This window comes from Tinamus guttatus, unplaced genomic scaffold (assembly GCF_059628265.1).
Source record: "Tinamus guttatus ecotype Peru unplaced genomic scaffold, ASM5962826v1 Tinamus_guttatus_pri_ptg000465l, whole genome shotgun sequence".
Taxonomy (NCBI): domain Eukaryota; kingdom Metazoa; phylum Chordata; class Aves; order Tinamiformes; family Tinamidae; genus Tinamus; species Tinamus guttatus.
Genome location: NW_028288999.1, coordinates 128,436 through 154,692, shown reverse-complemented (window position 1 = coordinate 154,692; position 26,257 = coordinate 128,436). Strand labels below are relative to the sequence as shown.

At 48.2% G+C, this 26,257-nt stretch overlaps 1 protein-coding gene across 1 annotated transcript; it reads right to left on the bottom strand.

Annotated features, from left to right (window-relative positions):
- Window positions 1-5,165: 5,165 nt before the first annotated feature.
- LOC104576821 (HAUS augmin-like complex subunit 1) lies at window positions 5,166-25,046 on the bottom strand. Its single transcript, XM_088532685.1, is given in 9 exon segments — window positions 5,166-5,483; window positions 11,494-11,541; window positions 17,472-17,543; window positions 18,259-18,324; window positions 18,844-18,967; window positions 19,776-19,910; window positions 20,553-20,688; window positions 21,258-21,432; window positions 24,915-25,046. Coding segments are annotated over 9 exon segments (972 nt in total). The 3' UTR covers window positions 5,166-5,399.
- Between the last annotated feature and the right edge of the window lie 1,211 nt (window positions 25,047-26,257).

The window sequence follows — 26,257 nt, the reverse complement described above, 5'->3', positions numbered from 1 at the left end:
TACGGGGCCTACCCAAAAGGGGCCTTTCAAGTCTCCTAACATGGAACAGAGAGCGGGGAAAGGACTCACACATCGCCATGCCTTTCGGGATAGTTTTTTCTTATTTAAAAAATAAGAATAAAGGATAAAGCCGGCAGCGGGGGCAGCGCTAAATCCTCCCGCCCGCCTCGCTGCCCCGGGCCACATCCACAATCCATTAGGAGCCGGGGGGACCCAGTGGGACAAGGCACCAAGTTTTCCACTAAAAATACCCCCAAATGCCCAAGGTGAACAGCGGGAGCAGGGGGGGGGGGGGCGGGAATAACTCACTCTCCAAAGTACGTGGGGCTTTTTTCCCCTTTTTCCCCCCTCCAAAAACAACAACAACAACAACAACAACAAAAAAAAAAAAAAAAACCATAAACTAGCCGCCTAAAGGAGCCGCTCCCGCCACCAGGAAGCTCCGGGGGCTGCGTCTACCCCAAGGGCGCTAGGACCATCCCCCCAATCCCGCCCCAGAGCCGTGGCGCGGCCCGCAGCAGCCTGAGAAGCAACGGAGCCAGGGCCGCCTTCCTCCCTATTCCCCTCCCGCCGCCCCAGGGCGCCGCTCACCTGGGAAAAGCAAGCCTCCCCCTCACGGGGGAGCAACGGGCGCATGGGCGGCCGCGAGAAGCTGCGTCTCTCCCGTCACTGCTACCCCTCAACCCCCGAAGCCACCACAGAAAATGTCACCGGAGGCCGCGGAGCTCCGCTGCGCGGCGTCACTTCCTGCGGGCCGCCCAAGCACGGCGCCACCGCCCCCGCCCCGCCCCGGCCGCGCAACACCCCGGGGACGCGAGCGCGCGGGAACAACGTTGCTATTTGTTTGTTTTTTAAAGTAGGAAACGACTTTAATATATTTTCTGTTCGCTTAATTGCAAAAAAAAAAAAAAAAAAAGTAATATCTTCATTGTTAGTCTGTTTCTGCTGAAATACGGACTGATGCAAATGAAAAAAGTTCTCAGCGCTTTAGCTCAAAGGACGCTTAAAAAATTGCAGCACGACTTTCGCAACAACCATAAAATTTCTGTGCTATGGAGCATTAAAATATAGCTGAAATATACTGCCGAAACACTTTCTACTCACACTGTTTGCGTCAATACATTTTGAGTAGTCACATAAGTATATATTTCAACTTGATAGCCTTAACTTAAGTTTTCCTTTAAACAAATCTGTATCAGTTCAAAATCAGATGGTTTCTGCTCTGCCCCGTGAGCTGCTGCTTCCGCAAGGGGCTCCCACGTCAGCATCTGATGCCCAGGACGAAGATCCGTGAGGCTCTGTCCTAATTGAAATGCTGAGAGATCTTAGTTAAAATCCCCTGGTAAAGTTGAATGAATGTTGTTTATTTGTCCTCCCCTGTGTCTCTCAAAAGCAGCACTGTGCAGGTGACAACGGTGCTGCAGGCGGCTCCAACACAGGAAGGATGCAGCTGCTGGGAAGTTTTTCTCCAAGGCTTCCTGTGTGAGCAGGCAAAAGGCAACTCCCTTTGGACACCTCTTTGATCCATCCCTGCCGACATCTGCGGTCAGGTTATTTACCCAACGCATTCTGTGAAATAACCTGCACTCTTCTCTTCTCTGTACCTTAGGGGCACAGAAAGCTCCGAGTTTCCCAAGCGGAGCTGTACTCAGTGACTGGGAGGTGCCACAGCCTCAGGAAAGCTGCCTCTGTCTGGAGTCCTGATCACACATGGGTAATGAAAGGTCTTTGTCTAATTCTAAGCCCCGTAAACCTGGAGCGTCTGTATTGGAGATCATTTCTATGATCTGTAGAGTCATAAAAATCTCCCGTGGGAAGAAGAGGCCAGACCTTGAGAAAGAAGATGTTTGCCTGCCTGGGCTGAGCGATAAGAAGCATGGAGGCAGCTGCTCAGCCCGGCTCACAGGCAGCCCGCTCCGGAAACCTGTTGAAGCCGTCCGGGCTTGTAGCCAAATTAACCGCAGACATCCTCCAAACTAGCTTTGGAGACCAAACACCCGGAAATGAGGAAGAGGAGGAGGAAGGCAGGACCCTCGAATTGAGGGCTGGGACCCCCGACTGGTGTGCGCGCCTGCGCACCCAGGGGGAGAGTTGCTCAACTGAAGGAGGAGTTCGTCCGCCCCCGGGGCTGCCTCCTGGGTCAGACTGACCCTACCTGCCAGGATGCACCGGGCATAGAGAGGACAGTGCGGAGAGAGCGGGGGGAAGGAGAAACTCCTAACTCTGAGGCCTACACTGTCTCCGCGGGAGCCGGCCAGCAACTCTCTCTCTGCTCTGTCAGCTCGAGAGGATGTTTGGGTCCAGTATCCCACCGGCAGGTATCACCTCGTGAGTAGTTATCCATACTTTGCTGCTTTTATGTGCTTTCACCTGAATAAATGCTCAATGTAGTCACCTCGTTCTGGCGTGATTATTACCAAATCCTGAGCCCATCTGGAACAGCCTCTCACTGAAAAACAGGGCTGGTTGTGTCCCCAAGCTGTCATATAATCCATCTCCCTCTGCCAAAGCACCATCGACTTCCCCTAGCATTATAAATGTTTAAGAAAAACATTTATGCTCTGTTCTTAAAACCTTCAGTAATTAAGATTCCCCAACTATCGCTGGCCATGAACTCAGGGGCCTGACAATGACTTTTCCTCTTAAGCTGATCCCTCGTGTCTACCTAAACATCGTCTGATGTCTTTGACATCTAGGTCTATTATGGAAGAAGAGACAGAAGATTCCCACAGATGTATCAGCTCCCAGAGCACCTTTCATTTTTTCCCTGGAAAGGTGAAAGAAATACCTGAGGAAGCACACAATGCCATGAGTGCTGCCTCAGCAAGTTTGCTGATGATACCAAACTGGGAGGAGTAGCTGATACCCTAGAGGGCTGCGCTGCCATCCAGAGGGACCTGGACAGACTGGAGAACTGGGCAGTGAAAAACCTCATGAAATTCAACAAGGCCAAGTGCAAGGTCCTGCACCTGGGGAGGAATAACCCCAGACACCAGTACAGGCTGGGGACCGACCCTCTGGAGAGCAGCTCTGCGGAGAAAGACCTAGGTGTCATGGTGGACGACAAGTTGACCATGAGGCAGCAGTGTGCCCTCATGGCCAAGAAGGCCAATGGGGTCCTGGAGTGCGTTAAGAAGAGTGTCTCCAGCAGGTCAAGGGAGGTGATCCTGCCCCTCTACTCAGCCCTGGTGAGGCCGCATCTGGAGTATTGTGTCCAGTTCTGGGCCCCACAGTACAAGAGGGATGTTTAACTGCTGGAGAGAGTCCAGCGCAGGGCTACGAGGATCATCAGTGGCCTGGAACATCTGCCCTATGAGGAGAGGCTGAGGGAGCTGGGCCTGTTCAGCCTGGAGAAGAGAAGGCTGAGAGGGGACCTGATCAGTGTCTATAAGTACCTCAAGGGAGGGAGTGAGGAGGATGGTGCTGGCCTCTTTTCAGTGGTGGCCACCGACAGAACTAGAGGAAACGGCCGGAAAGTGAAGCATCAAAAGTTCCACAGGAACTTAAGGAAAAATTTTTTAACAGTGAGGGTGACAGAGCACTGGAACAGGGTGCCCAGAGAGGTTGTGGAGTCTCCTTCTCTGGAGATGTTCAAAACCTGCTTGGACACAGTCCTGTGCCACGTGCTCTAGGTGACCTTGCGTGTGAAGGGGGGTTGGACTAGATGACCTCTAGAAGTCCCTTCCAACCTTAAGCACTCTTCTTATTCTATTCTTATTCTATGAGGCTGTGACAGTTTATTCCAGCTGGTGTCAGGAGCTTGCAGGTTCTTGGAAATCATCAAAGATGCACCCTAGGTTAAGTATTATCATAGCTAAAGATCTCACAATCCTATTACTTCAAGGAACAAGCTCAAGCAATTGAAAAAAAACATCCCTTGCTACAAATCAGTGAGACCAGTTCCTACAGTGAAGCAAGTAACAGCTGCTCGAGTTACTGTAATTTCCTTAACTCTAATTTCAAAGTTATCTGCATCGCTCCTGCTTGGACACTGCCCACTGCAAAAGGTGCCCAGCCTGTGCTCAGTCCTCAGGTATTGCCTCTATTTATTGATTTTGCTTCTTCCCCCAGGAGCTTTTGGGCCTTGCCTTTTACATGCTGGGGGTGTTGATGGTACGGTGGTAGTGATATGGAGGGAAGAAGTGGCTTTTAGGGACGCGTTTGGGAAGACAGTGTCAGAAGTGACAACCTGTGTTATAAACAATCATATCACACAGTGGATCTGCAAAAATACCTATATATTTTCAGACCTAGAAAGGTCTTACTGTAAAGCCCATGTTTTTTTTTTTTTTTTTTTTTGTAAAGCTATTACTTCACTATCCCTAAAGCTATCTTCCTACTGCCACTTTCTTGGTGCTATTTATAATTTTTAAGTTTCCAACAACAAAGTCTAGAACAAGGACGAATCCTACAGGTCAGTACAATGAATTTCTGTTTTTTCAGACTGCAAAGACACTAGGGTTATTTAGAGGGTTGATGCTTTTACCCACCCTCGCAAGTGGTAAAATTTGTTACTGAGTGATCCACGTGATAAAATGTGTCACTCACTGTGACCCACATGAGTTAAGCCAGGGCTCAATTCGTTCCCAAGAAAGGAGACAACCATCACACGGAGAAAAGAAATTCCTCTTGGTTGGCTCTCTCACACTGCAGGACTTCAGCTCTAGGAGCTACTACTCCAAGTACTAGGTCAAATTTTCCATATCAGACATTTTGATTAATATATCAATTCCTTGCTAAAGACACTGAATGGAAGGGAGCAGATAAATTCCTTGATGCCTAAAATGCCCAAATTTACACGTTCTTTAGACATAAGCCTAGAATTTGTCTTCACAAATTTGGTGAACATTAGACATGCTAGGAGTCAAAGAGCTTGATGGACACAAGTTCTGAGCTGACAAGGCAGAATACAACTAAATAAGCCAAAGCCCAGTGATCTAGGAGGCGTAAACAGTCTGTCATATTATATTTGCACCACGAAAGAGGCAACCCTGTGGTGGGGAAAATGCAATTCCAGAGCCTAGAGAGGGAGAAAGGAAGCAAAAAGACTCCTAGATCATTTAGATTGCTGGAGGCAAAAAGGTCAAGCAAAATCTGATGGACATTTCCTGATGAGGGTACCATGAGGCAACTCACAGATCTGTATCAGTTACATAAAAAGAAAATTATTTAAGGAAACAAGAGAGTTTATTTTATGGGGGAAAAAAAAGTGATTTTTACAAATGCAAGGCTACATAAACCCTCAAAAATGAGCATGCTTGTTGAAAGATCACAGGTGTGCCATCCAACAGCAAGAAGAGAAAGGCAGAAAGCTGCAAAAGCACATTTACAAGTCTGATAGGTTTTACTAGTGCAAATAAATAGACAGTTAGAAAGGTCATCATTTCATCGTCTACATTTTAGGTGAATCGGAGTTTGCTGGATTCCGGCATGGAAAGAGTCAGCTCGTCAATGTGCACTGCCAGCTCTGCCTCCAGGGCATTCTAGCAAGGGAGAGACAGGAAGATTCAATGACTGCAAAGCAGTTTCCTAACATTCTTGTTAGACAAATACTTCTACAAAGACCAGACCTTGGTGATACTGTTAGCACCGGTTAACTCTAACATTGAGCTCTAAGTTCTCTCTACTACTGCAAACGCAACTTGACAATATAAGTGATTTTGAAGTTAGCAATCCACCAAAGAGCAGGGACAAAAATGAGGCAATGCTGCCCGGTACTTTTCAATACTGCACTGCATTCAGTGCAATTTCCAAATGTAATCTAAGAAATTAAATGAGGCATTTTATACATCAAATTTATATGAACACAACAAGGCAAACAGGTTTGTTTGCCTCAATGACTATCACACCTCTGCTGTAGCAGTGAAGTTTCCATCCAGGTGCATGGACCAAGCAGGGCATTTCAGACATCTGCAGTCTGTGGAGGAATGGCTCATTGATGGCGGTCAATGTGCTGAGAGTCTGCACCACCCGCGCCTTGCTGATAATGTGCTGATAATGATGGTGAAGGGAGGCGGGGGAGCTGAGAAGCGGCGGTGAGTGCACGCTAGCTGCATGCCGGGACCGGGCGCAAAGGCGTAGGTCCGGGGGTGCACAAAGGTGGACCCTCCGCGAAGACCATCTTAACCATGGATAGGGGGGCGGCACTCACCTTGCTGGGAGAAATTCTCGCTAAGCAAGAGGCCAGCGTGAGTACAGAGAAGCTCTATGAGTGGGACAGAATAGGGGTGGAGGAAGAAGCAGTGTTTAAGCTCCTCCAACATATTCTCTCTAAGAGAGGAATTAAGTATGATGAACAGACCCTCTGCAAGCTTTCGATCTGGTGCAGAAAGAATGGGTTCAAAGCCGAGCCCCACCTAGTATTCGATGTGGAGACGCGGGAGAACGTAGGGCGGCAGCCCTGGAATCATATCGCTGATGGGGATAAGCAGGCCAGGGACCTTGCTACTACATGGCAGCTGGTCCTATCTACCTTATCCAATGTGAAAGCCAAAAGGAAAGTGGCCATCAGAGCCACGTCCGCCTTTGCGAGCACTTCAGGACCGGGACCGCCACGCCACCGAAAACCGCTGGTGTTTGGAGATCCATTGCCGACCCCCGCCGCCCGTGCCTGCCTCTGTGCCTGCACCTGCGGCGCCTACACCATCTGCGCCCCCGCTTCCGGACCCCCGCCCCGTCGAGCCTGAGGAACGGCCTGGCTGGGTCCAGGACTTGTTAGATCACCTTGAAAAAAAAAAAAAGAAGTGGGGCCAGGGAAGAGAAGGCGAATGGAATGAGATCAAGGAGACTCACGAGGGCTCGACAACAGCCAGGGGGGAGGTGCAGGGGAATTTGATCCGTCTTTTAAAGTGGGGGTTGAAGAATTGTAATGCTTTAAGTGAGGACAGAAACCATTATTAGGGCTATCATTTCTATTTGCTATGTTCATCTCTATTATGTGTTGTATCCTTTGTATATTGATGCTGACACGAGGTATGGTTGAAAGCTGGAAATTTGTATGATCTGTAGAGTCATAAAACTATTGTGCGAAATAGAATCCAAGACCCTGAGAAAGAAGATGTTTGCCTGCCCAGGCTGAGCGATAAGGAGCACGGAGGCGGCTGCTCAGCCAGGCTCACAGCTGACCTCCTCCAAAAGCAGCTGAAGGCGGCTGCTCGACCGGGCTTGTAGCCAACTTAACTGCAAACATCCTCTGAACTAGTTTGAAGGTCAAACACCCGAAAGGGAGGGAGATGAGAAAGGCAGGACCCTCAGATTGACAGCTGGGACCACTTACTGGTATGCGCACCTGCGCGACCAGGAGGGAAGGTTATGTGACTGAAGGCGGAGTTTGTCCGCCCCCCTGGTCTGCCTGCTGGCACGTACTGGCCCTACGTGGCAGGATGCACCGGGCATAAAAAGACAGTGCAGAGAGAAAGCGGGGGGGAGGGCGAGACTCCTAACATCGAGGCCTACATTGTCTCCGCGGGGACGCCCGCCAAGTTAGGAGCCTGTCAGCAACCCTCTAATCTGCCAACTCGAGAGAATGTTCAGTCTCAGTATCCTGCCGACAAGTATTACCTCACGAATAATTAGGCATACTTTGCTTCTTTAACGTGCTTTCACCTGAATAGCCGTAGCCACCTTGTTCTGTATGATTATAACCTAATTGGCAACGAGCATGGGATTCGACAATTGAAACAGTGGAACTCACTAGTGGAGTGCACAGCTACGTGAGGTCGTGCCACTGGATAGAAACTGTGTTTGTGCTGTTTGTGTGTGTGGTCTTTAGATCTTTATTGTGTAATATATATCTGCAGAGAGGGCTGACTAAGCACAAGAAGAAAGTGCAGAATTTGAAAGTGGGAAAGCCAGGAATAACTCAGACTGCGGCACCCCTCCCACCTCCCCCCCCCCACCAGTGGAGGACTGGGAGCCATACTCTGACTTGTATTCTTGGAAAAGAGATTAGGGAAATACTTCAGCATGGGAAATAAGAATGCGATGGCCAAGCTCCAGTGCGGCTGGCACAGAAGGACCTGCAACGGTCCTTACAAATTGTAAAAGCTTCAATTGCTACTGGAGCGGAGGCCTCCTTAATATATAGAAATCCCAACCAATTTCTGGGGAGGAAACCAAATTGAAGCTATGCAAACATAAATAGAAATGGAAATAGAGAACCTTCCAAAATGATTGGGACATCTTAATAATTGATTTAAAAGATTGTTTTTTCACCATACCATTGCATCCTGAGGACCATGACATAGTGGAACATATGAACCAAATGCTGAAACGCCAGCTACAAAAAATGAAATTTTTTAAATTTTTGAGATTACCCCAGGACGGCCTAGTCCCTCTGATGGTCAAACACAGGGCTGGGCTAAAGGGAGCCCTGACAGAAGTAAAGTCGGGTCCATGTAAGGTGATGCTGAGAGACTGGAACACGGGAAAATGGACGGGACCTTTGGACTTGATAACCTGGGGAAAAGGGTATGCTTGTGTCGTTACAGATACTGGAACCAGATGGGTGCCAGAAAAATGGGTGAGACCTTGGCTGGAAGCAAACTCGCATACATCAGACATAGCAGGCAAGCAGCTGGTACCCTAGCTGTGGAAAGTGTGAGCCTGCAGAAGGAAAACATGGGAGGAAGAGGTGTTACTGTTATTATTAGCTGTATATTGTGGCTTTTAGGAGGTAATGTTGCTTTTAACGCTATTATAGAAGCTGATGCTACTTTTAACACTAATGGATGTGTTATGCTTCTTAGGCGTATTGTTAATTCTACCCAAATCAAGAGTTGTTGGCTTTGTGGGACAGCAGATCAATTTGATGCACTGGTGTTAGGTATTCCTCTAAGCAACTGGACAGACCTGAATCCATATAGCCTACTCAATACATCATATCAGTGTAAAAAAAAGAGGGAATTGTGGGAGCATATCTAAGTCACGGAGGCTTCCTGATAGAAGACGGATACAATGAGCCGGACTAAGACCAAGGCGAAAAGATCATGGGAAAGTCACCAGCTGCAAGAACACAGAAGTAGTAGAGGAAGAACCTTTGAACAAGCTTATCAGTGCAGGATAGAGGACTGTGTGCAGGCCAATCATGTAAACGTGTGCCCCGATATCCAGGAACAATGCATCTATCGCCTAGGACAGATCATCTCCACCTGGTGGGCAGGACGGCGATGCCCTGAGCTTCCGATACGCCTCATGGTCATCTCCAACCCAATCTCCCATGTTTGCCCTCATCATGCAGTGGCAAAAGAATAAAGGGAGAGAAGATGATCATCACTACACTCATCGCTTTATCATTCTGGAATGGGGATTTTTAGCAATGCAATCAAAAAAGAGTGTTCAAACTCAGATGGAAGCGCTCGGTGAAGCAATCAAAAAGGGACGTTCAAGGGTCTTGGCGATCCATGCCACCTGTGTTAATGCAGGCACTCCCACTAAAGAAATGATGGTTAATTATCCTAACCCTAGAACGGGGATCTGGGAGGGCCCCGCCACTGTCATATTTAATGGTCAAGGGCATATGTGCATTTCCACCCGAACAGGTCCGCTGTGGGTACCCAGCAGGTGGACCCGAGCCGTACCAGAGCGGAACGACCATTCCGAAGCCTGCCACCCCTTGACAGAGACCACACCATGCGTCGAGAACGAGGAAGCAGAGAATGGACTGCAAGGCGGGGAGTCAGGTTTGGAGGGGTCTGGGGGGGTCTGGTTGATCCTTGCGGAATTGACTTTAGCTAGCAATCCTGGAGTGAAGGTACAACATGTAGTGCTGCAAAATAGAGCGGCTATTGACTTCCTGCTACTGGCCCACGGACATGGTTGTGAAGACTTTGAAGGTATGTGCTGTATGGACTTGCAGGACCACTCGAAAGCGATCCACCGACAGATTGATCAACTAATGAAGCACACAAACGCTGTGCAGCAGGACGTCGGTTTCTTCGTCTTGGAAGGCTTTGCAGACTTTCTTGGACTTGGGGGATGGGTGCGTGTGCTGGTGAAATCGGGGCTAATGTTACTAGTTGTTTTACTGTTTATGCTTTGTATCTTTAGCTGTGCTTTTGCATGTATTAGGCATATGATATTTTCGCTCACTAGCAAGGCTTGGTTGGTGCAAAAGAAAAAAGGGGGAATTGTGGAGGAATGGCTGATTGATTGCGGTCACTGTGCTGAGAGTCTGCACCACCCGCACCTTGCTAATAATGTACAGGGGAGTGTCAATGAACTGTCCTTGGCCGGCGGGAAATGAGGAACTAGCCGCTTCAGGTAAACAACTTTGCGGAACTGAGAAGAAGCCTAGCATAGGCCTATGCGGTCGGGACCTAGCAACCCTCCTAGCAACCAATCATAACGAGCCTGGAAATCTCGCAGATGCTTGCATGTATAAATATACGCATGCTTCGGGTAATAAACGGAGCAAGATCTAACCTCATATTGAGTTTGTGTCTTGTAATCTGGCTCGGCTTCCAACAGCAGTCCATGAAGCCCTGTAGGCCTCGGGGTGCAGAGTTTTTAGAAACAACTTCCAGGGTGAGTAGAAGTGCAACTCCATGCCACAATCTCTGAGTTTCTTGCAACATGACACAGATAAGGAATGGTGATAAATTAGAGGATTTTTATTACTGAGCTTACAATGCAAAGGAAAAAATCCTTTTCCAAGAACTACAAAGAAATCACCAAGTGAAGGGCTAAACAAGCTGAATGGTCTTTATACTGTGCCCGAGAGGGACTTTCAAGATGAACAGGTAGGTACTTACTTCAGAGTGAGCATTCTGACCTGATAAAGGCCTCATTTTGGCAACGTGGATTTATGTTTAGGAAACAGAAATAGGTGCCTCACCAATCACTGCATTTGCATCCAAAAATGTATCAAGTACTCTCAGGTAACCAGGATTCTGACCACAGCTTTAAGGCTTATCGTTTGACACCCTGCACTGTGTCTACAAGCAAACAGGACATAGCCTAAAGACAAAGACAGATTTTGTGCTTAAACTGGGCCTGGTTCCTCCTGAAAAGCTACACATGAACTTCCAAAACAGCTTTAGATGAAACATCTCCCAGCAATCATGCTTATCCATGCTTGTGCAGCCTGCAATCAGGCACAGTGTTTTATAGGGGAAGGTCTCTATTGCAGGCCACAAGGCAGTTATTAAACAAACCATAGGCCTTATTGCCCCTTGAGAATTCAGAAGTGGTAATGAAGGGCATTGGACCAGGAAGCTGCAACATGAGTGAAAACTCTGGCAGGTGAAGCAGACCAAATCCAGAGGGATTTAGCTACCTAATCCTCCCTGTTACTATTGCATCCAACTGCCTTTGCAGCATCAGACTTCATCCCTCCAACAGTTCCTCCTACCAATATGTATTGCTTCTACCTTACCAAAATACAATTTCCCTCTGGAGATCATTAAGACTATAGTCTGGGGTAGATAAATCCACAACCAATTAATGCATAGAGCTCGTTTTGGAATGTCAGCACCCATTTATATAAACTCTTACCAATTCCTGTTTTGCTTCTTCAATCTTCATTTGTGCGAGGGAAGGATTCTGAAGAAAGAAAAAAAAGGAATAAAAAGCAGGATTTTGGATTGAATCACGGAGTCCCTGTATCACTGCAAGACTTTAATGCTGTAGGGGAATTTGGGAATAGTGAAATCAGTTTTGTGTACACCCATCACACACAGAAAGTACTGACATCAATTGGTTTGGGCAGTCACGTACATTTCTAAAATTTAGACATTAGGTCTAGGAAAACACAGATCTCCTACAACTGCCAGCCAAGGAACTGGATTTTAAACATATCTTTAATCTTCCAAGGGACAAAAAGCTTCTTTCGGTGTGCACAGACAAGCCTTTCTCCTTCCCAGTGCCTGCACCAGAAGGGAGGCACCAGGGCCCTCCCTGTCTCCACTGGCAGCAAGGCAGAGGGGCAGCAGGGAATTGAACCTAATCCAATTGGAACGGCCTGTTTTGCTTGAAGAAAATCATTGCAGCTGCCTCTTGGAGTCAGATGGAGTGTCCATCTCCCTTGGGGTGTTTAGAGGCAGAAACTCCATGCAGGGACTGAGAAGGTGAAGAGAGACAGGCAGTCCAGCAGGCAAGTCCCTAGTCTATAATACATAGAAAAGCTATGATGAAATCACTTGTAATTTTGGGCAAGTCTTTGGTTCTCTGGACCTCTGTGCCCCATTGCTAAAAACTTTCAGTCTCCTTATCCTCTCACACAGAATGATTAGGAGCTGAGCTCTATTACAGGCTGTTGGATACTTAGATACAGAGATAACAGGGGCCTTATCGGGCAAGTTAATTTCAACTGTGACTGTCTAGATTGCAGGTTTACTTAATAAAAATCAAAAGCTATTCCACAGTTCTCCCCAGTTACTGGTGTTCAAGGGAAACATGGCAGAGAGACAACCTTAATGCTCATCCATAAAAGTAAAGGCATTTTTCAAAGGAAATGGAAAATATTTTCAGTGGTCCCAAGCATTATAAAGAGACGATGGGCAGACTTCAGGCAAAACCAAGACTTTTTGTTTTAGGAACTAATAATCCCCCAATTACCTGAAATTTCTTTAAGTCTCTGTAAAGTTGTTTATAGAAGTCCCCTTAACGGAAAGCCTTTTGCACCAAGAGCTCTCCTAATTTGAAATGACCAAAAGTCCTTTAAATAAACAGTGCTTCATACACCAGCCTGATAGTAACTCCTAACACAGTGACCAGTAATGACAATAACCAAAACACAAAATGAAGAGATACACAGACAAGGGCTCTCAAAATAGCAGTTGAGCTCACCCAGCTATTCTGTTCCTGTCACATTCATATGCATTTTGTTAGAAGAAAAGAGTTTGCTTAGTAAACACACTTAGTTCCTTGGTTTTCCCCATCAACAAATAGCTTTTTGTTTAAGCACTCGGCTCAGATCTCGAAGGGAAGGGCTCTGGAGCGGACGCTCGTCCCGGAGCTCCTTGTCTAGAGGCGAACAACAGAGCGAGAGGCAGCCCCAGCGCCGACCCCCGAGCGGGCAGTGCTGAGCTCCCGGCCAGAGGCGGCTCTGACTCAGCGGGGGCGGAGCCGGCAGGGCAGGCGGGAATTCAAAAGCTGCCCCCAGGGAGCGCGAGCGATCAGGAGTGCGGCGCGGCAGTTAGCGCAGACAGGGGTCAGGGAGTAGGGGTCAGGTAAAGACATGGTCTCCACTCGGCAGAGAGCTTCCGCCAGGAAGACTGTGGCGACCCAGACTGAACTGCCTCAGAAACATGCAGCGGTCCAGGTTTCTGGCTGCGGGGAATGCCTGGGCCTCTCCATGTTACTGGGGAGTGGTGAAAGCACAGCCTGCCTTAGGTGTGAGCAGGTGGATGACCTGCTCAGCCTGGTGGCGGAGCTAAAGGAGGAGGTAGAACGACTGAGGGCCATCAGGGAATGCGAAAGGGAAATAGACTGGTGGAGCTGCATCCTGCAGTCTTCCCAGGAAAGCCACCCTGAGAACTCCCCAATTCAGTCAGAAAGTCCAGTGCCCTCTTGCCCTAGGGTAGAGGGGGTGGAATTAACAGTATCCAGGGACGACCAACAATGGAAACGGGTCCCCACTCGAGGTGGCAGAAGATCCCCTCCACGGCCCACCTCACCTCCACCGGTGACCACGTTCAACAGGTACGAGGCCCTGGAACATGCGGATCAGATAGAGGAGACCTTGAACCAAGGCCCGTCTAGGGGTATCTCTACAGAGGGGCAGTCTAATCCATGCTGCAAGGCTGCTCCCCCTAAAGTGAAAAGGAGCACCCGGAAGAAGCGGCGGGTGATCGTCATGGGTGACTCCACGCTGCAGGGCACGGAGGCACCGATATGTAGACCGGACCCCTCATCCAGAGAGGTCTGCTGCTTGCCTGGGGCCAAAATAAAGGATGTCACAGAAAGGCTCCCAAGAATTGTTCATGAGTCTGACTATTATCCTCTACTATTGTTTCATGTGGGTGCTAATGATGCCATGGGGAAAATGAGGGACGTCAAGCAAGACTTCAGAGCCCTAGGGATGGCCATCAAAGGTACAGGTGCCCAGGTGGTGTTCTCCTCTATTCTGCCAACGAGGGGAATGGACTCAAGGAGGAGAAGGCGGATGTGGCAGCTTAACAACTGGCTGCGCCACTGGGCCTGGCAACAGGGTTTTGGCTTCTATGACCATGGGACTCTGTTTGATGACCACCAGCTAGTGGGGAATGATGGGACCCATCTTAGCAAGAGGGGCACACGTCTCTTTGCTAAAAGGCTGGCCAACCTGGTTAGGAGGGCTTTAAACTAGGCAAGAAGGGAGAAGGGGAGTGGCACACTGACACGGCAAGCAGTACCGCACAGCCCAGGTCAGATGGCGTCCAGCGGGAGTATGCTAGTGGGGAAGTGAGGATAGGAAATGATCCCGGAGGGTCCTCTTTCACCCCTCCTGGGAAACCTGTGGCCTCTGTTGCTTCCCTGAAATGCCTGTATACCAATGCGCGAAGCATGGGGAATAAGCAGGATGAACTGGAGATCTGTGTGCGGTCCCAGCGTCATGATCTCATCGGAATCACAGAGACGTGGTGGGATAGCTCGCACGACTGGAGCGCTGCCATGGAAGGCTATGTGCTCTTTAGGAAGGACAGGCTGGGAAGGCGAGGTGGTGGAGTTGCTCTTTATGTGAGAGAGCAACTGGAATGCATGGAGCTCAACCTGGGAGTCGAGGATGAGCGAGTTGAGAGCTTGTGGGTAAGGATTAGAGGGCAGGCTAATGTGGGAGACACTGTGGTGGGTGTCTGCTACAGGCCACCTGACCAAGATGAGGAGGTTGATGAGGCCTTCTATAGGCAGCTGGATGTTGCCTCATGGTCACAGGCCCTGGTTCTCATGGGGGACTTCAACTACCCTGACATCAACTGGGAGGACAACACAGCCAGGCATAAGCAGTCCTGGAGGTTCCTGCAGAGCATCGACGATAACTTCTTGACGCAGGTTGTGGAGGAGCCGACGAGGAGAGGTGGGCTACTGGACCTCGTGCTATCAAATAGGGAGGGCCTAGTAGGAGATGTGAAGGTGGGGGGTAGCCTCGGCTGCAGTGACCATGAGTTGGTGGAGTTCAGGATTCAACGAGGAGGAGGCAGGGCTGTAAGTAGCCTTGCGATGATGGACTTCAGGAGGGTCAACTTTAGCCTCTTCAGAGACCTCCTCGGTAGAATCCCATGGGCTAGTGCTCTAGAAGGAAGGGGGGCCCAAGAGAGCTGGTTAGTTTTCAAGCGGCACTTCCTCCACGTCCAGCAACAGTGCATCCCTGTGTGTAGGAAGGGAGGCAGAGGGGGCAGGCGACCTGCGTGGATGAGCCGGGAGCTTGTGGCAATGCTCAAGCAGAAGAAGGCGGTGTACAGAATGTGGAAAAAAGGACAGGCCCCCTGGGAGAAATACAGGAACGTAGTCAGGGAGTGCAGAGATGCGACAAGGAAAGCTAAGGCACGTCTGGAAGGCAAGCTGGCAAGGGACGTTAAAAATAACAAAAAAAATTTCTTCAAATACATTAACAGCAAAAGGAAGATCAGGGAAAACGTGGGTCCGCTGGAGGACGGGATGGGCACCTTGGTTACAAATAACACAGAAAAAGCAGAGTTGCTCAATGCCTTCTTTGCTTCGGTGTTTACCAAGGGCAGCCCTTTAGAGCCCCAGGCCCTAGAGACAAGAGAAGAAGCGGGTGGAGAGGAAGACTTGCCCTGGGTAGAGGAAGATTGGGTCAGAGAGCACCTAAGGAAACTCGATACCCACAAATCCATGGGCCCTGATGGGATGCACCCCAGAGTGCTGCGGGAGCTGGCAGATGCCATAGCTAAGCCGCTCTCCATCATCTTTGAAAGATCCTGGAGAACGGGGGAGGTGCCGGAAGACTGGAAGAAGGCCAATGTCACGTCAGTCTTCAAAAAAGGCAAGAAGGAGGACCCAGGCAACTACAGGCCAGTCAGCCTCACCTCCGTCCCTGGAAAAGTGATGGAACGGCTCATACTGGCCATTGTCTCCAGGCACATGGAGGATAAGAAGGTGCTCAAGAGTAGTCAGCATGGATTCACCAAGGGGAAATCTTGCCTGACTAACCTGATAGCCTTCTATGATGAAATGACCGGCTGGATAGACGAGGGGAGAGCGGTGGATGTCGTCTATCTCGACTTCACCAAGGCTTTTGACACCGTCCCTCACAACATCCTCCTGGGCAAGCTCCGGAAGTGTGGGATAGATGAGTGCACAGTGAGGTGGATTAGGAACTGGCTGGATGGCAGGGCCCAGAGAGTGGTGATCAGCGGTGCAGAGTCTAGTTGGAGGCCTGTGGCTAGTGGGGTCCCCCAGGGGTCAGTCCTTGGTCCAGTCCTGTTCAATTTATTCATCAATGACCTGGATGAAGGCACAGAGTGCTCCCTCAGCAAGTTTGCTGATGACACGAAACTGGGAGGAGTAGCCGATACCCCAGAGGGCTGTGCTGCCATCCAGAGGGACCTGGACAGACTGGACAACTGGGCGGTGAAAAACCTCATGCAATTCAACAAGGCCAAGTGCAAGGTTCTGCACCTGGGGAGGAATAACCCCAGACACCAGTACAGGCTGGGAACCGACCTTCTGGAGAGCAGCTCTGCAGAGAAAGACCTGGGTGTCATGGTGGATGATAAGTTGACCATGAGGCAGCAGTGTGCCCTCGTGGCCAAGAAGGCCAATGGGATCCTGGGCTGCATTAAGAAGAGCATCTCTAGCAGGTCGAGGGAGGTGATCCTGCCCCTTTACTCAGCCCTGGTGAGGCCGCATCTGGAGTACTGTGTCCAGTTCTGGGCTCCACAGTACAAGAGGGATGTGGAGCTGCTGGAGAGAGTCCAGCGCAGGGCTACAAGGATGATCAGGGGCCTGGAACATCTGCCCTATGAGGAGAGGCTGAGGGAGCTGGGCCTGTTCAGCCTGGAGAAGAGAAGGCTGAGAGGGGATCTAATCAGTGTATATAAATACCTCAAGGGAGGGAGTGGAGAGGACGGTGATGGTCTCTTTTCACTGGTGGCCACTGATAGGACTAGAGGAAATGGCCGGAAACTGAAACATCAAAAATTCCATAGGAACTTAAGGAAAAATTTCTTAACAGTGAGGGTGACAGAGCACTGGAACAGGCTGCCCAGAGAGGTTGTGGAGTCTCCTTCTCTGGAGATCTTCAAAACCTGCTTGGATGCAGTCCTGTGCCACGTGCTCTAGGTGTCCCTGCGTATGCAGGGGGGTTGGACTAGATGATCTCTAGAGGTCCCTTCCAACCCTAAGCATTCTATGATTCTATGATTCTATGAAGCACAATCTTCTGTTTAGACAGTTCATTAACAGACCTGTATAGATTTAAAAAAGCAAATATTTGCCCACTGGAACCACTGCAACAGTAACCTTTACATTTTGAACTTCATTAAAACAAATCTGATGGTGATACAACAGAATAGAGAGAAAATAATTACAGGAGTTAAATCGTAGTAGGGCTCCAGTTTCTTCTTCAGAGACTCAACTTCTTTATTTAATTCAGACAGTTTCTGTGAACAGAGCAAAGCAGCAGATTTTATTCTAGGCTTACTTGTGTAAATGATGTAAATCAATGAAATAGATGTACAAGTATCTACAGCATTTCAGAATCCACACATGTTGGTTAGAGCTCTGATGATCTTTCTCAGAAGTTATGGAAAAAATAAATATCTACCATTCCTTCAGTTACCACAGTTACCAGTCAGTCAAACTCAGCTCAAATTTAACACTGAGGTATAAATTAATTTCTCTTCCTTTACAAAGGAATACAAAGGTCAGATAAAACTTGAGACCTACAGAAAATTCCCTATAATTTTTAATATGTAAAATTCCAAAGCAAATGATTGTTGGTTAGTACTCTTCTGAAACACTGTAAACATTGCCACCCAGTGCTGGTTCAGGAGAATCACATCATCAGGACAACTGCTATTCAAAATAACTAACATACAGGAAAATAAATGGAGAGAGAGAGAGAAAAAAAAAAAGAGAAATGCTTAGTAATACAAGAAACATGCTTTTTCCTTTAACTTATTACCCTACTGGGCTTACACTACATTCAGAAACATTACTTTAAAGCCACAAGAAGGCAGTGCACAGTAGTTCAGATATTGGGCCTATTTTTCCATTCAGGTAATTAAATAGCAAAATACATTTCCTGAATCTACCCAACAAACAAAACTGGCCCATAACACTGCTGAAACATCTATCCTGTACCTAGAGACCTACCTCCGACAGATTCACTAATGACTGATGCATCAAAGACTGGTCCAACCCGGTGGCTGCCAACTGCTCCTACAAACGAGAAAGATGTTGCCATTGACTCGGGTTTTGATCAAAACATCAACACAGTTTGCTAACATGTGCTATTTGAATCATGGATCTAGCTGGTATATGAAATTGGCTACTACTAATGTCTATACTACTCATAACAAATCTTTCCAGAAAACTAGTGGGAGGTGAGCGTTTGCAAAGGCTAGGAAGAGGTTTCCCAATAAAGTGTCATCTGTCTAATACAATGATTCCCTCCTCAAATTTGTCTGAGGACAAATACTGGAGAGTGTCTAAGAATTGCATAAAACATTCACAAATCCTTCATGATGCAATAACTTGTGCCTTCAATGCTTAACCATTCATTAATCTCAAAAAAGGCTATATTCAGAATTTTGTCACACAAGCAACCACAGTTAGTCCGCTGCTCTGCTGCTGACTGTATACTGTTATATTACAGCACCTCAGAGTAAATACAAGGTAAACTGAGCTAATACAGTTTTGGGCTTCACAAAGTCTCATTAGAAAATGTCTCCCCTCTACCTCAGCAGTCTTGATCCTGATTTTGAAATCCTCAGATCTGTTTTTCAGGAACTTCAAGTTCTGGGATCAGCTCTCAGCTTTTGCTTTTTCCACCTCCAAATGTTCCTCTGTTTTTTTAAGATCCCTTAAAAATACAAAAGCAAGCAAACCTTTACATTCAAAGAAATGCCAGTATATGCATACTTCCTAAGGCCATTTGCATAACAGCACAGAGTAAAGCTCTGTAATGCACTGTGCACTTTACTAATTAGAGCATTGTTTAAGCTATCTTAACTTAAAAACAGAAAAGGGGGGTTGCAAACCTGGGTAAGTACACAGCTACAGTATCTCTGCTACAAGCAGCATCACAGTCACAGCTTTAAATAAAACAAACAAACAAGAAAATAATTAGACTGGATGGAAACCTGTGGCTATCATGGGGACCAATGCCCACTTAAAAGCAGAGCTTGATGCTGCTGTGCTTTGCCAAACATTTCAAACAGATTACATCCTTTAGGGAATGATTTGTTTGTTTGCTTTTCTCTCCCATGCATTGTTTAAAGGAGATCCTTATCTAGAAGTCTTTTCTGTTTCCTCTTCTGTTTTGCCTGCCACCTTCATTTTGACAGCAACACCCACACTAACTGTGGTAAGCCAAACAGGTTCAACTTCAGCTGAAAGCAACCAGTGGAAGACACCACCCCATATATGACAAATACTTTCAGCCCCTTTGGGGATTAAAATAATGTGTTTGATAGTACTCCCTATCTCTTGATTACTGGACATATTAATAGCAAATGACTTTTGATAGATGGTGTCAAATACTGTGAATTAAGAGATGTATCATAAAGCTGGAATTTCAGTGTCCCTTGCTAATGGTCACAACCAAAGTACCCACTGCAGAGGTCAGCAATATTGTTTGCATCTTTCATTTTTTTTCATCCATTACTCACTCTTGCAGCCGTTTTTCCAGCACCAGTGCTGCAGTTAGCTTTTTCTTAATGCTGGTCAATTCCCATTCCAATTCTTTGTTTTTTGATTCTGTTTCATACAGATCCCAAGTCAGATAGTTCATGGCAGTGATGAAAATAGTCAAATGAGAGATTTAGAAGGAATAAGGAGCCAGCTCTTCTAAAATTCATTATTATCCCCCCCCACACACACACACTTCCCACAAATGACTTGTGGTTTTGTTCCTATATTATGACCCATCTGACAAATGCCTGATAATTTAAGAGAGGAAAGTAAAAGAAGTCAGAGATATCAGTTTCCCTTAAGCAACAAAGATTTCATCTGGAAGGGGAAACAGCCCAGCAGTCTGAATAGTCAAAGGGCCAGGCAAGACCTAGCATTCTAGCAAATATATCCCCAAAACTTGAAAGCCACATGTGAAACTGTACTGAAAACACATATCCTTGGGACATGCCCAGCAATACTTCAGTCACTTCCTCCTCCTCCTAAGCAGCTCATAGTTGCCTGCTCTTTGGCTCAGGAGGAGAGCAAAGCTCCTGAAGACCATAAAAAAAAAAATCCAAGGCTGGGGTTTAACCTTTTGTACCTCAGAGACTTCCCTTGCTAAGGGAATCAAGGGTTGCAGCTTTTTGAAGTTCTCACATCCTTTAATGTTGCCCGAGTGGTACAAAAAAAGCTGGACCAAAAAGCTGGATTCAAAAAAAACCACAGAGAAACAACATAGACCATCATCCCTGACGCAGAGCAGGAAGAATTACCTGGCAAGAGAAGTGTCTTTTATTTCGAGCGTTAAGGCAGTGTTTACCAGCTCATTTAGGTAACTGGTGCCTTCATGGAACAGACTAGTTATGGAAAAGTCTAGGCTTCCTGTGAGAAGGTCCTCTAGATACTTGGCTGAAAAACAAATAGAAGCCGAATTAGTCACTTTTATACCACCATTGTTCTGAGCCCTAGATGGCACTCTCTGAAGCTAGAGTTCAATCCACTCTAGAAATGTAATCTCAAAAGAAGACTTGAACATGCCAAACTTGTGTCACGTTCTTGCTTGTCAAGCAAATTCCCTGGGTTGTGGAAGAGAGCTGCTCCACTCATTCCCAACCCGCATGTCTAAACTTTTACCCTCATGTTAAGGTGAAGAGACCGTTCACGCCTTCCCTCTGTGGAGGATGGTGGAGCTCCTGGAACACACAGGCTTGAATCATGCACTTGCTCCAGGAAAGCACATTATGAGCACTCACTCCACATAGCTACAGCATAACTTATCACCTCATTGTTATTTCAGATTCCTCCAGTACTTTCCTGAACAGGAGATGAGCACCAGCTCACATTCTTAAATCAGCAGCCGGGCTGCTCATCTGCCTATCCAGGCAATATTTCAGTACTGTGCTATCCAGCCCAGCATAGAGATTGCAAAAGAAAAACCCTAACACGGATGGGACTGAGAACTACAGCCTCGCACTCACCTTTCTCTTGGTAATTTGCTGCCATCTGGTTCATGCCATCTATGAGCAACACGATGTCCCCGTCCCGGGCCTCATTGCGCTCAGTGAGCTCGTACAGGATGTCAGTGGTCCGTGCGTTCACTTCATACTGCGGAATGGGCTCATCCCCGAAGATTTTCTTTAACCATGAAGTAATCTGCCAGAAAAAGAGTGTGGAGGAGAGAAGAGACAGCAAACAGTAGCTGAAAGAACAAAAAATACCTGACAACCTTGGGCGGTTAGTAATGTGCAGAAAATCTCACTGTCAAGAACTGAATGTCCAAAAAGGAGACAGAGGAGTCCTAAAACTTTATTCGAATAAAGGGAGAGTCCACCGGGCATATCCCTGGGGGGTCTCTCCAATTGCTGGGGGACGCAGCCCCGCTTTTATCCTAATTTCCCGACTGAGGGACGCCCTCTCCTTTTCCCCATTGGCCAAGGTACTCAGAAGTTACAGCCTTCCCGGCCCGCCTACACCGGACTCCTGCCTCCCGCCATCTGTTCTCACCTGAGGTCACCTGACTCCTTTGTCCCTCTTGCTGAAGAATGTGGGGGAATTCCCCTATTTCCCTCCTTTGTAAAGGCCCCCACCTCTTGGCAGATGCTCTTTTTGTCCCACTCCCTCATGGCTCCGCTCAGTCTCCCCTCCCTTTGTCCTACCTCTTCAGCCAAACTGTGGAAAAATCCCCTTATTCATGAATACATAAACTTGAGCATTCCGCTCACCCCTATCAGGTGAACAAGAGAGGGTGGTGAAGGAAACTGCTGTGAAGTTACTCAATTTCTTGGCCCAAAAAGGGTTTAGGGTGTCGGGAAAATATATATATATGTGTGTGTATATATATATATATATGTATATTATATATATATTTGGGGCATATTTTGGCTGGGGGTTTAACCCAAAACAGCCCCAATGTTGTGGTATGGACATGAGAAGGAGAACAGAGCCATGGCAAGGGAATTTTAGTGCAAAAGCATGGAGGCATGTGAATACCAATAGCTTATTTTTCTAAAATGTTAGACCCAGTGGCTAAGGGGTGGCCTTATTGTCTGCAGAATTGCGCAGCTACGGCCCTAATGGTAACTGAGGTCCGAAAACTGACCACAGGAGGATCCCATGTTGTCAAGGTCCCATACCTGGTCGGGGCATTGCTACCTGAAGGGGCTTCTGAATGGATGACGAGATTTAAAATTAAGAAGCGAGGGAGGGTTTAGCCCAGCTTCTTGCCTGACTGGCTCCAAAGGAGAAGCACGGAGGGTGGCGGATCTCCAGACTCGACCTAGGGAAGATTTGAGAGATATTCCTTGGCCAGATGGGGACAATGTGTTTATTGATGGATCTTCAAGAGTAATAGAAGGGAAACGGGCTACAGGACATGCTATCATTAAGGGGAGGGAGCTGCTAGAAGGAGGAAAGCTGCCGTCTGCCTGGTCAGCCCAAACTGCAGAATTGTATTAACGATCTGATTGCTTGCCTGTTGGAGGTGGTGAACTTCCTCAAAAAGGTCTCAATAATTCATATCAGGAGACATCAGACAGGACACTCAGAGCAGGAGGTAGGCAATCGATTGGCTGATGAGGAAGTTCAAAAAGCAGCACTCCTACCAGAAGTATCTAAGATCCTCCCTCTCCCACCGGTAGTCCAGCCATTACCGGAAAAGATGTCTTTTCCACCAGAAGAATTAAGTATCTTCTGGTAATAGTATGTCAGTTGACGGGATGGCCTGAGGCATTTCCAACTGCCTCAGCAACAACTGGATCTGTAATTAAGGTGTTCTTAGAACAAATAATTCCAAGATATGGGTTGGTAGAGGCAATAGATTCAGACAGAGGCACTCATTTTACAGGAAAGGTCCTTCAAGGTGTCATGACTGCCATAGGGATTCAATGGGACTTGCATACCCCTTGGCATCCCCAGAGTTCTGGTAGAGTGGAAAGGATGGATGGGAACATTAAAAAGCATCTTTTGAAATTGGTGTTAGAAACTAAGATGCCGTGGACACGACTTCTACCATTAGCTTTAGCAAGAATAAGAGCAAAACCAAGGGGAGACATTCAGCTGTCCCCCCTTGGAAATAATGTTTGGGATTCCCTATCCTGCTAACACCCAACCTGGCAGGGAGGTGGAGATAAGTGATATATATATTTAAAGCAATATGTGGCCAGAATACATTATCTTGTGAAGTCTCTCCGACAGGAAGCCCAGCTCGCACAGACCCTCCCCTTGGATTTTGCAGTCCATGATATCCAACCAGGGGATTGGGTCTTGGTCAGAGAATGGAAAGAAGCACCACTGCTAGCAAAGTGGCATGGACCTTATCAGGTATTACTAACCACAGAAACATCAGTCAAGACAGTTGAGCATGGATGGACTCATCATGCCAGAGTTAAGATTTCCAAGACTCCAGAAATCTGGACTTCTCAGTTGAAGGAAGAGGATGGAAAGCCCCGGCTAACTCTCCGTAGATCTGTACCGCTGGCTGGGAGTGGGTCCAGAAAATAAATGCGGGGTTGCTGGGTCTGTGGGAGTCCAGGAGGATATGAAGACTACCCATGGGTACTAGACCTACTGAACGCAGGTTGTTAGTTAATAAACTATGCAGAGTCCGTTATGCTTCTAGAGATGGGTGTAGGGGTTTGTAAAAACAAATATTGTCCAAAGGAGGATGGGGGAAAAAAAAAAAAAAAAGAGGAGGGATTGAGCGGAATGCTCAAGTTTATGTGTTCATCAGTAAGGGGATTTCCCCACAGTCTGGCTGAAGAGCAGGACAAAGGGAGGGGGGAGACTGAGCGGAGCCATGAGCAAGTGGGACAAAAAGAGCCATCTGCAAGGAGGTGGGGGCCTTTACAAAGGAGGGAAATAGGGCAATTCCCCCACATTCTTCAGCAAGGGGGACAAAGGAGTCAGGTGACCTCAGGTGAGAACAGATGGAGGGAGGCAGGAGTCCGGTGTAGGCGGGCCAGGAAGGCTGTAACTTCTGAGTACCTTGGCCAATGGGGAAAAGGAGAGGGCGTCCCTCGGTCAGGAAGTTAGGATAAAAGCGGGGCTGCGTCCCCCAGCAATTGGAGAGACCCCCCAGGGATATGCCCGGTGGACTCTCCCTTTATTCGAATAAAGTTTTAGGACTCCTCTGTCTCCTTTTTGGACATTCAGTTCTTGACAGCGAGATTTTCCGCACAGTGACAAGAGCATTAAAGAAGATAAAATCGCCACAGCACCGGGCATCTCGTAGCTCCTCCCAAGAGCGAGAGAGCCGCATTACTTGCTGGATTGTCGTCTCTATAGCGGCCTCTATCGCGTCAAGTTTCGCATCTCCTTCCCGACCCCCTTGGCCGCGGTTCCTCCTGGGACTTGTAGTCCTGCCGCGAATAGAGCTTTCAAGGTTTTTTTTTTTTTTTTTTTTTTTTTTTTTTTTTTTTTTTTTTTTTAAGCAACTTTTCCTCTTTTTCTATATTTTTACGAAGCTGAGTGGCGGAGGGAGGGCTTTTGGAAGGAGACTTTGGGGAAGCACTTCTAGGTCGCGGCCATTTCCGCGCCGCCCAAAGGGGCGGTGCGCGCAGTAGCCATTTTGTGGAGTGAACAGGGAGGGGGGGTGCCACTAGTCCCATCTTGCCGCCGCCGCCACCACCTCCACTCACCCCACCACCCGTCGCTGCCACGATGCTCTCCGCCCGCGTGGTTGCTCGCCTCGCCCGTTCTCTGCTGCGGCAGGTCAGCCTGGTGAGCGCGCCCTCGCTTCCAGGCTGCGGGGAGGGGGAGGGCGCCGCCATCTTGGGGGCCGCGGTGACATTGAGGGGCCGCGGCCTGTGGCGTGGTTGACAGGGAGAGGGCGCAGGGGGCAGCGAGGCCGCTCTGGGTGGAGCCCCCGCGCTCGGCAACTCGGGAAGCCGGGGGAGTGGGTGCCCTTACCCAGGGGCGGCACGGAGGGGGCGCCGCGTCCTTCCTTCAAGGTTGAAGACGGCGGCGCCGCTCGGTGGCCCCCAAACTGCAAGGCCTCGGCCAGGCCCGAGCTTGTCCTGTCCCGTGCGGGACTCGGAGGCCGTGCCCAGGGCTGTCGGGATCCGATCCCGTGTCCCCGGTGAAGGTGAACAGAGAGGCCTTGCCTGCCTTGCCGGGAGATGTCACCTGCAGGAGGCAGCACTCCGTGAGGCACGAGACTACCCTAACCGCCCGATACACGAATCATTTTCTTTCCTACTATATATAGTCTAGCTGTCTTTGCAGATTTTTTTTTTCTGAGAGAAATTTGCTATTAAAAAGTTAAAATTTATGTTTTCCCTCTTGCAGACCTCCTAAGCATCTGGTGTCTTTGTGCCTTAAACTTTTGATGCCCTGAGCTAAAGGGTGTGATTAAAGGAGGTGCTGCTGTGGGAGCTGCTGCAGTGCTCCGGCGGTGGCACTGGTGCAGCACAGTGGCCATGCAAAAAAGCGCATTGAATAATTTTAGAACAATCTCCCTTTTTATTGCTTCTACCTCACTAATGTTAGACCTGGTTCCAGAGCTGCACCTTGGTAATCATAGAATCATAGAATGCTTAAGGTTGGAAGGGACCTCTAGAGATCATCTAGTCCAACTCCCCTGCACACGCAGGGTCACCTAGAGCACATGGCACAGGACTGCATCCAAGCGGGTTTTGAACATGTCCAGAGAAGGAGACTCCACAATCTCTCTGGGCAGCCTGTTCCAGTGCTCTGTCACCCTCACTGTTAAGAATTTTTTCCTTAAGTTCCTGTGGAACTTTTGATGCTTCACTTTCCGTCCGTTTCCTCTAGTTCTGTCAGTGGTCACCACTGAAAAGAGGCCAGCACCATCCTCCTCACTGCCTCCCTTGAGGTATTTATAGACACTGATCAGGCCCAGCTTCCTCAGTCTCTCCTCATAGGGCAGATGTTCCAGGCCCCTGATCATCCTCGTAGCCCTGCGCTGGACTCTCTCCAGCAGCTCCACATCCCTCTTGTACTGTGGAGCCCAGAACTGGAC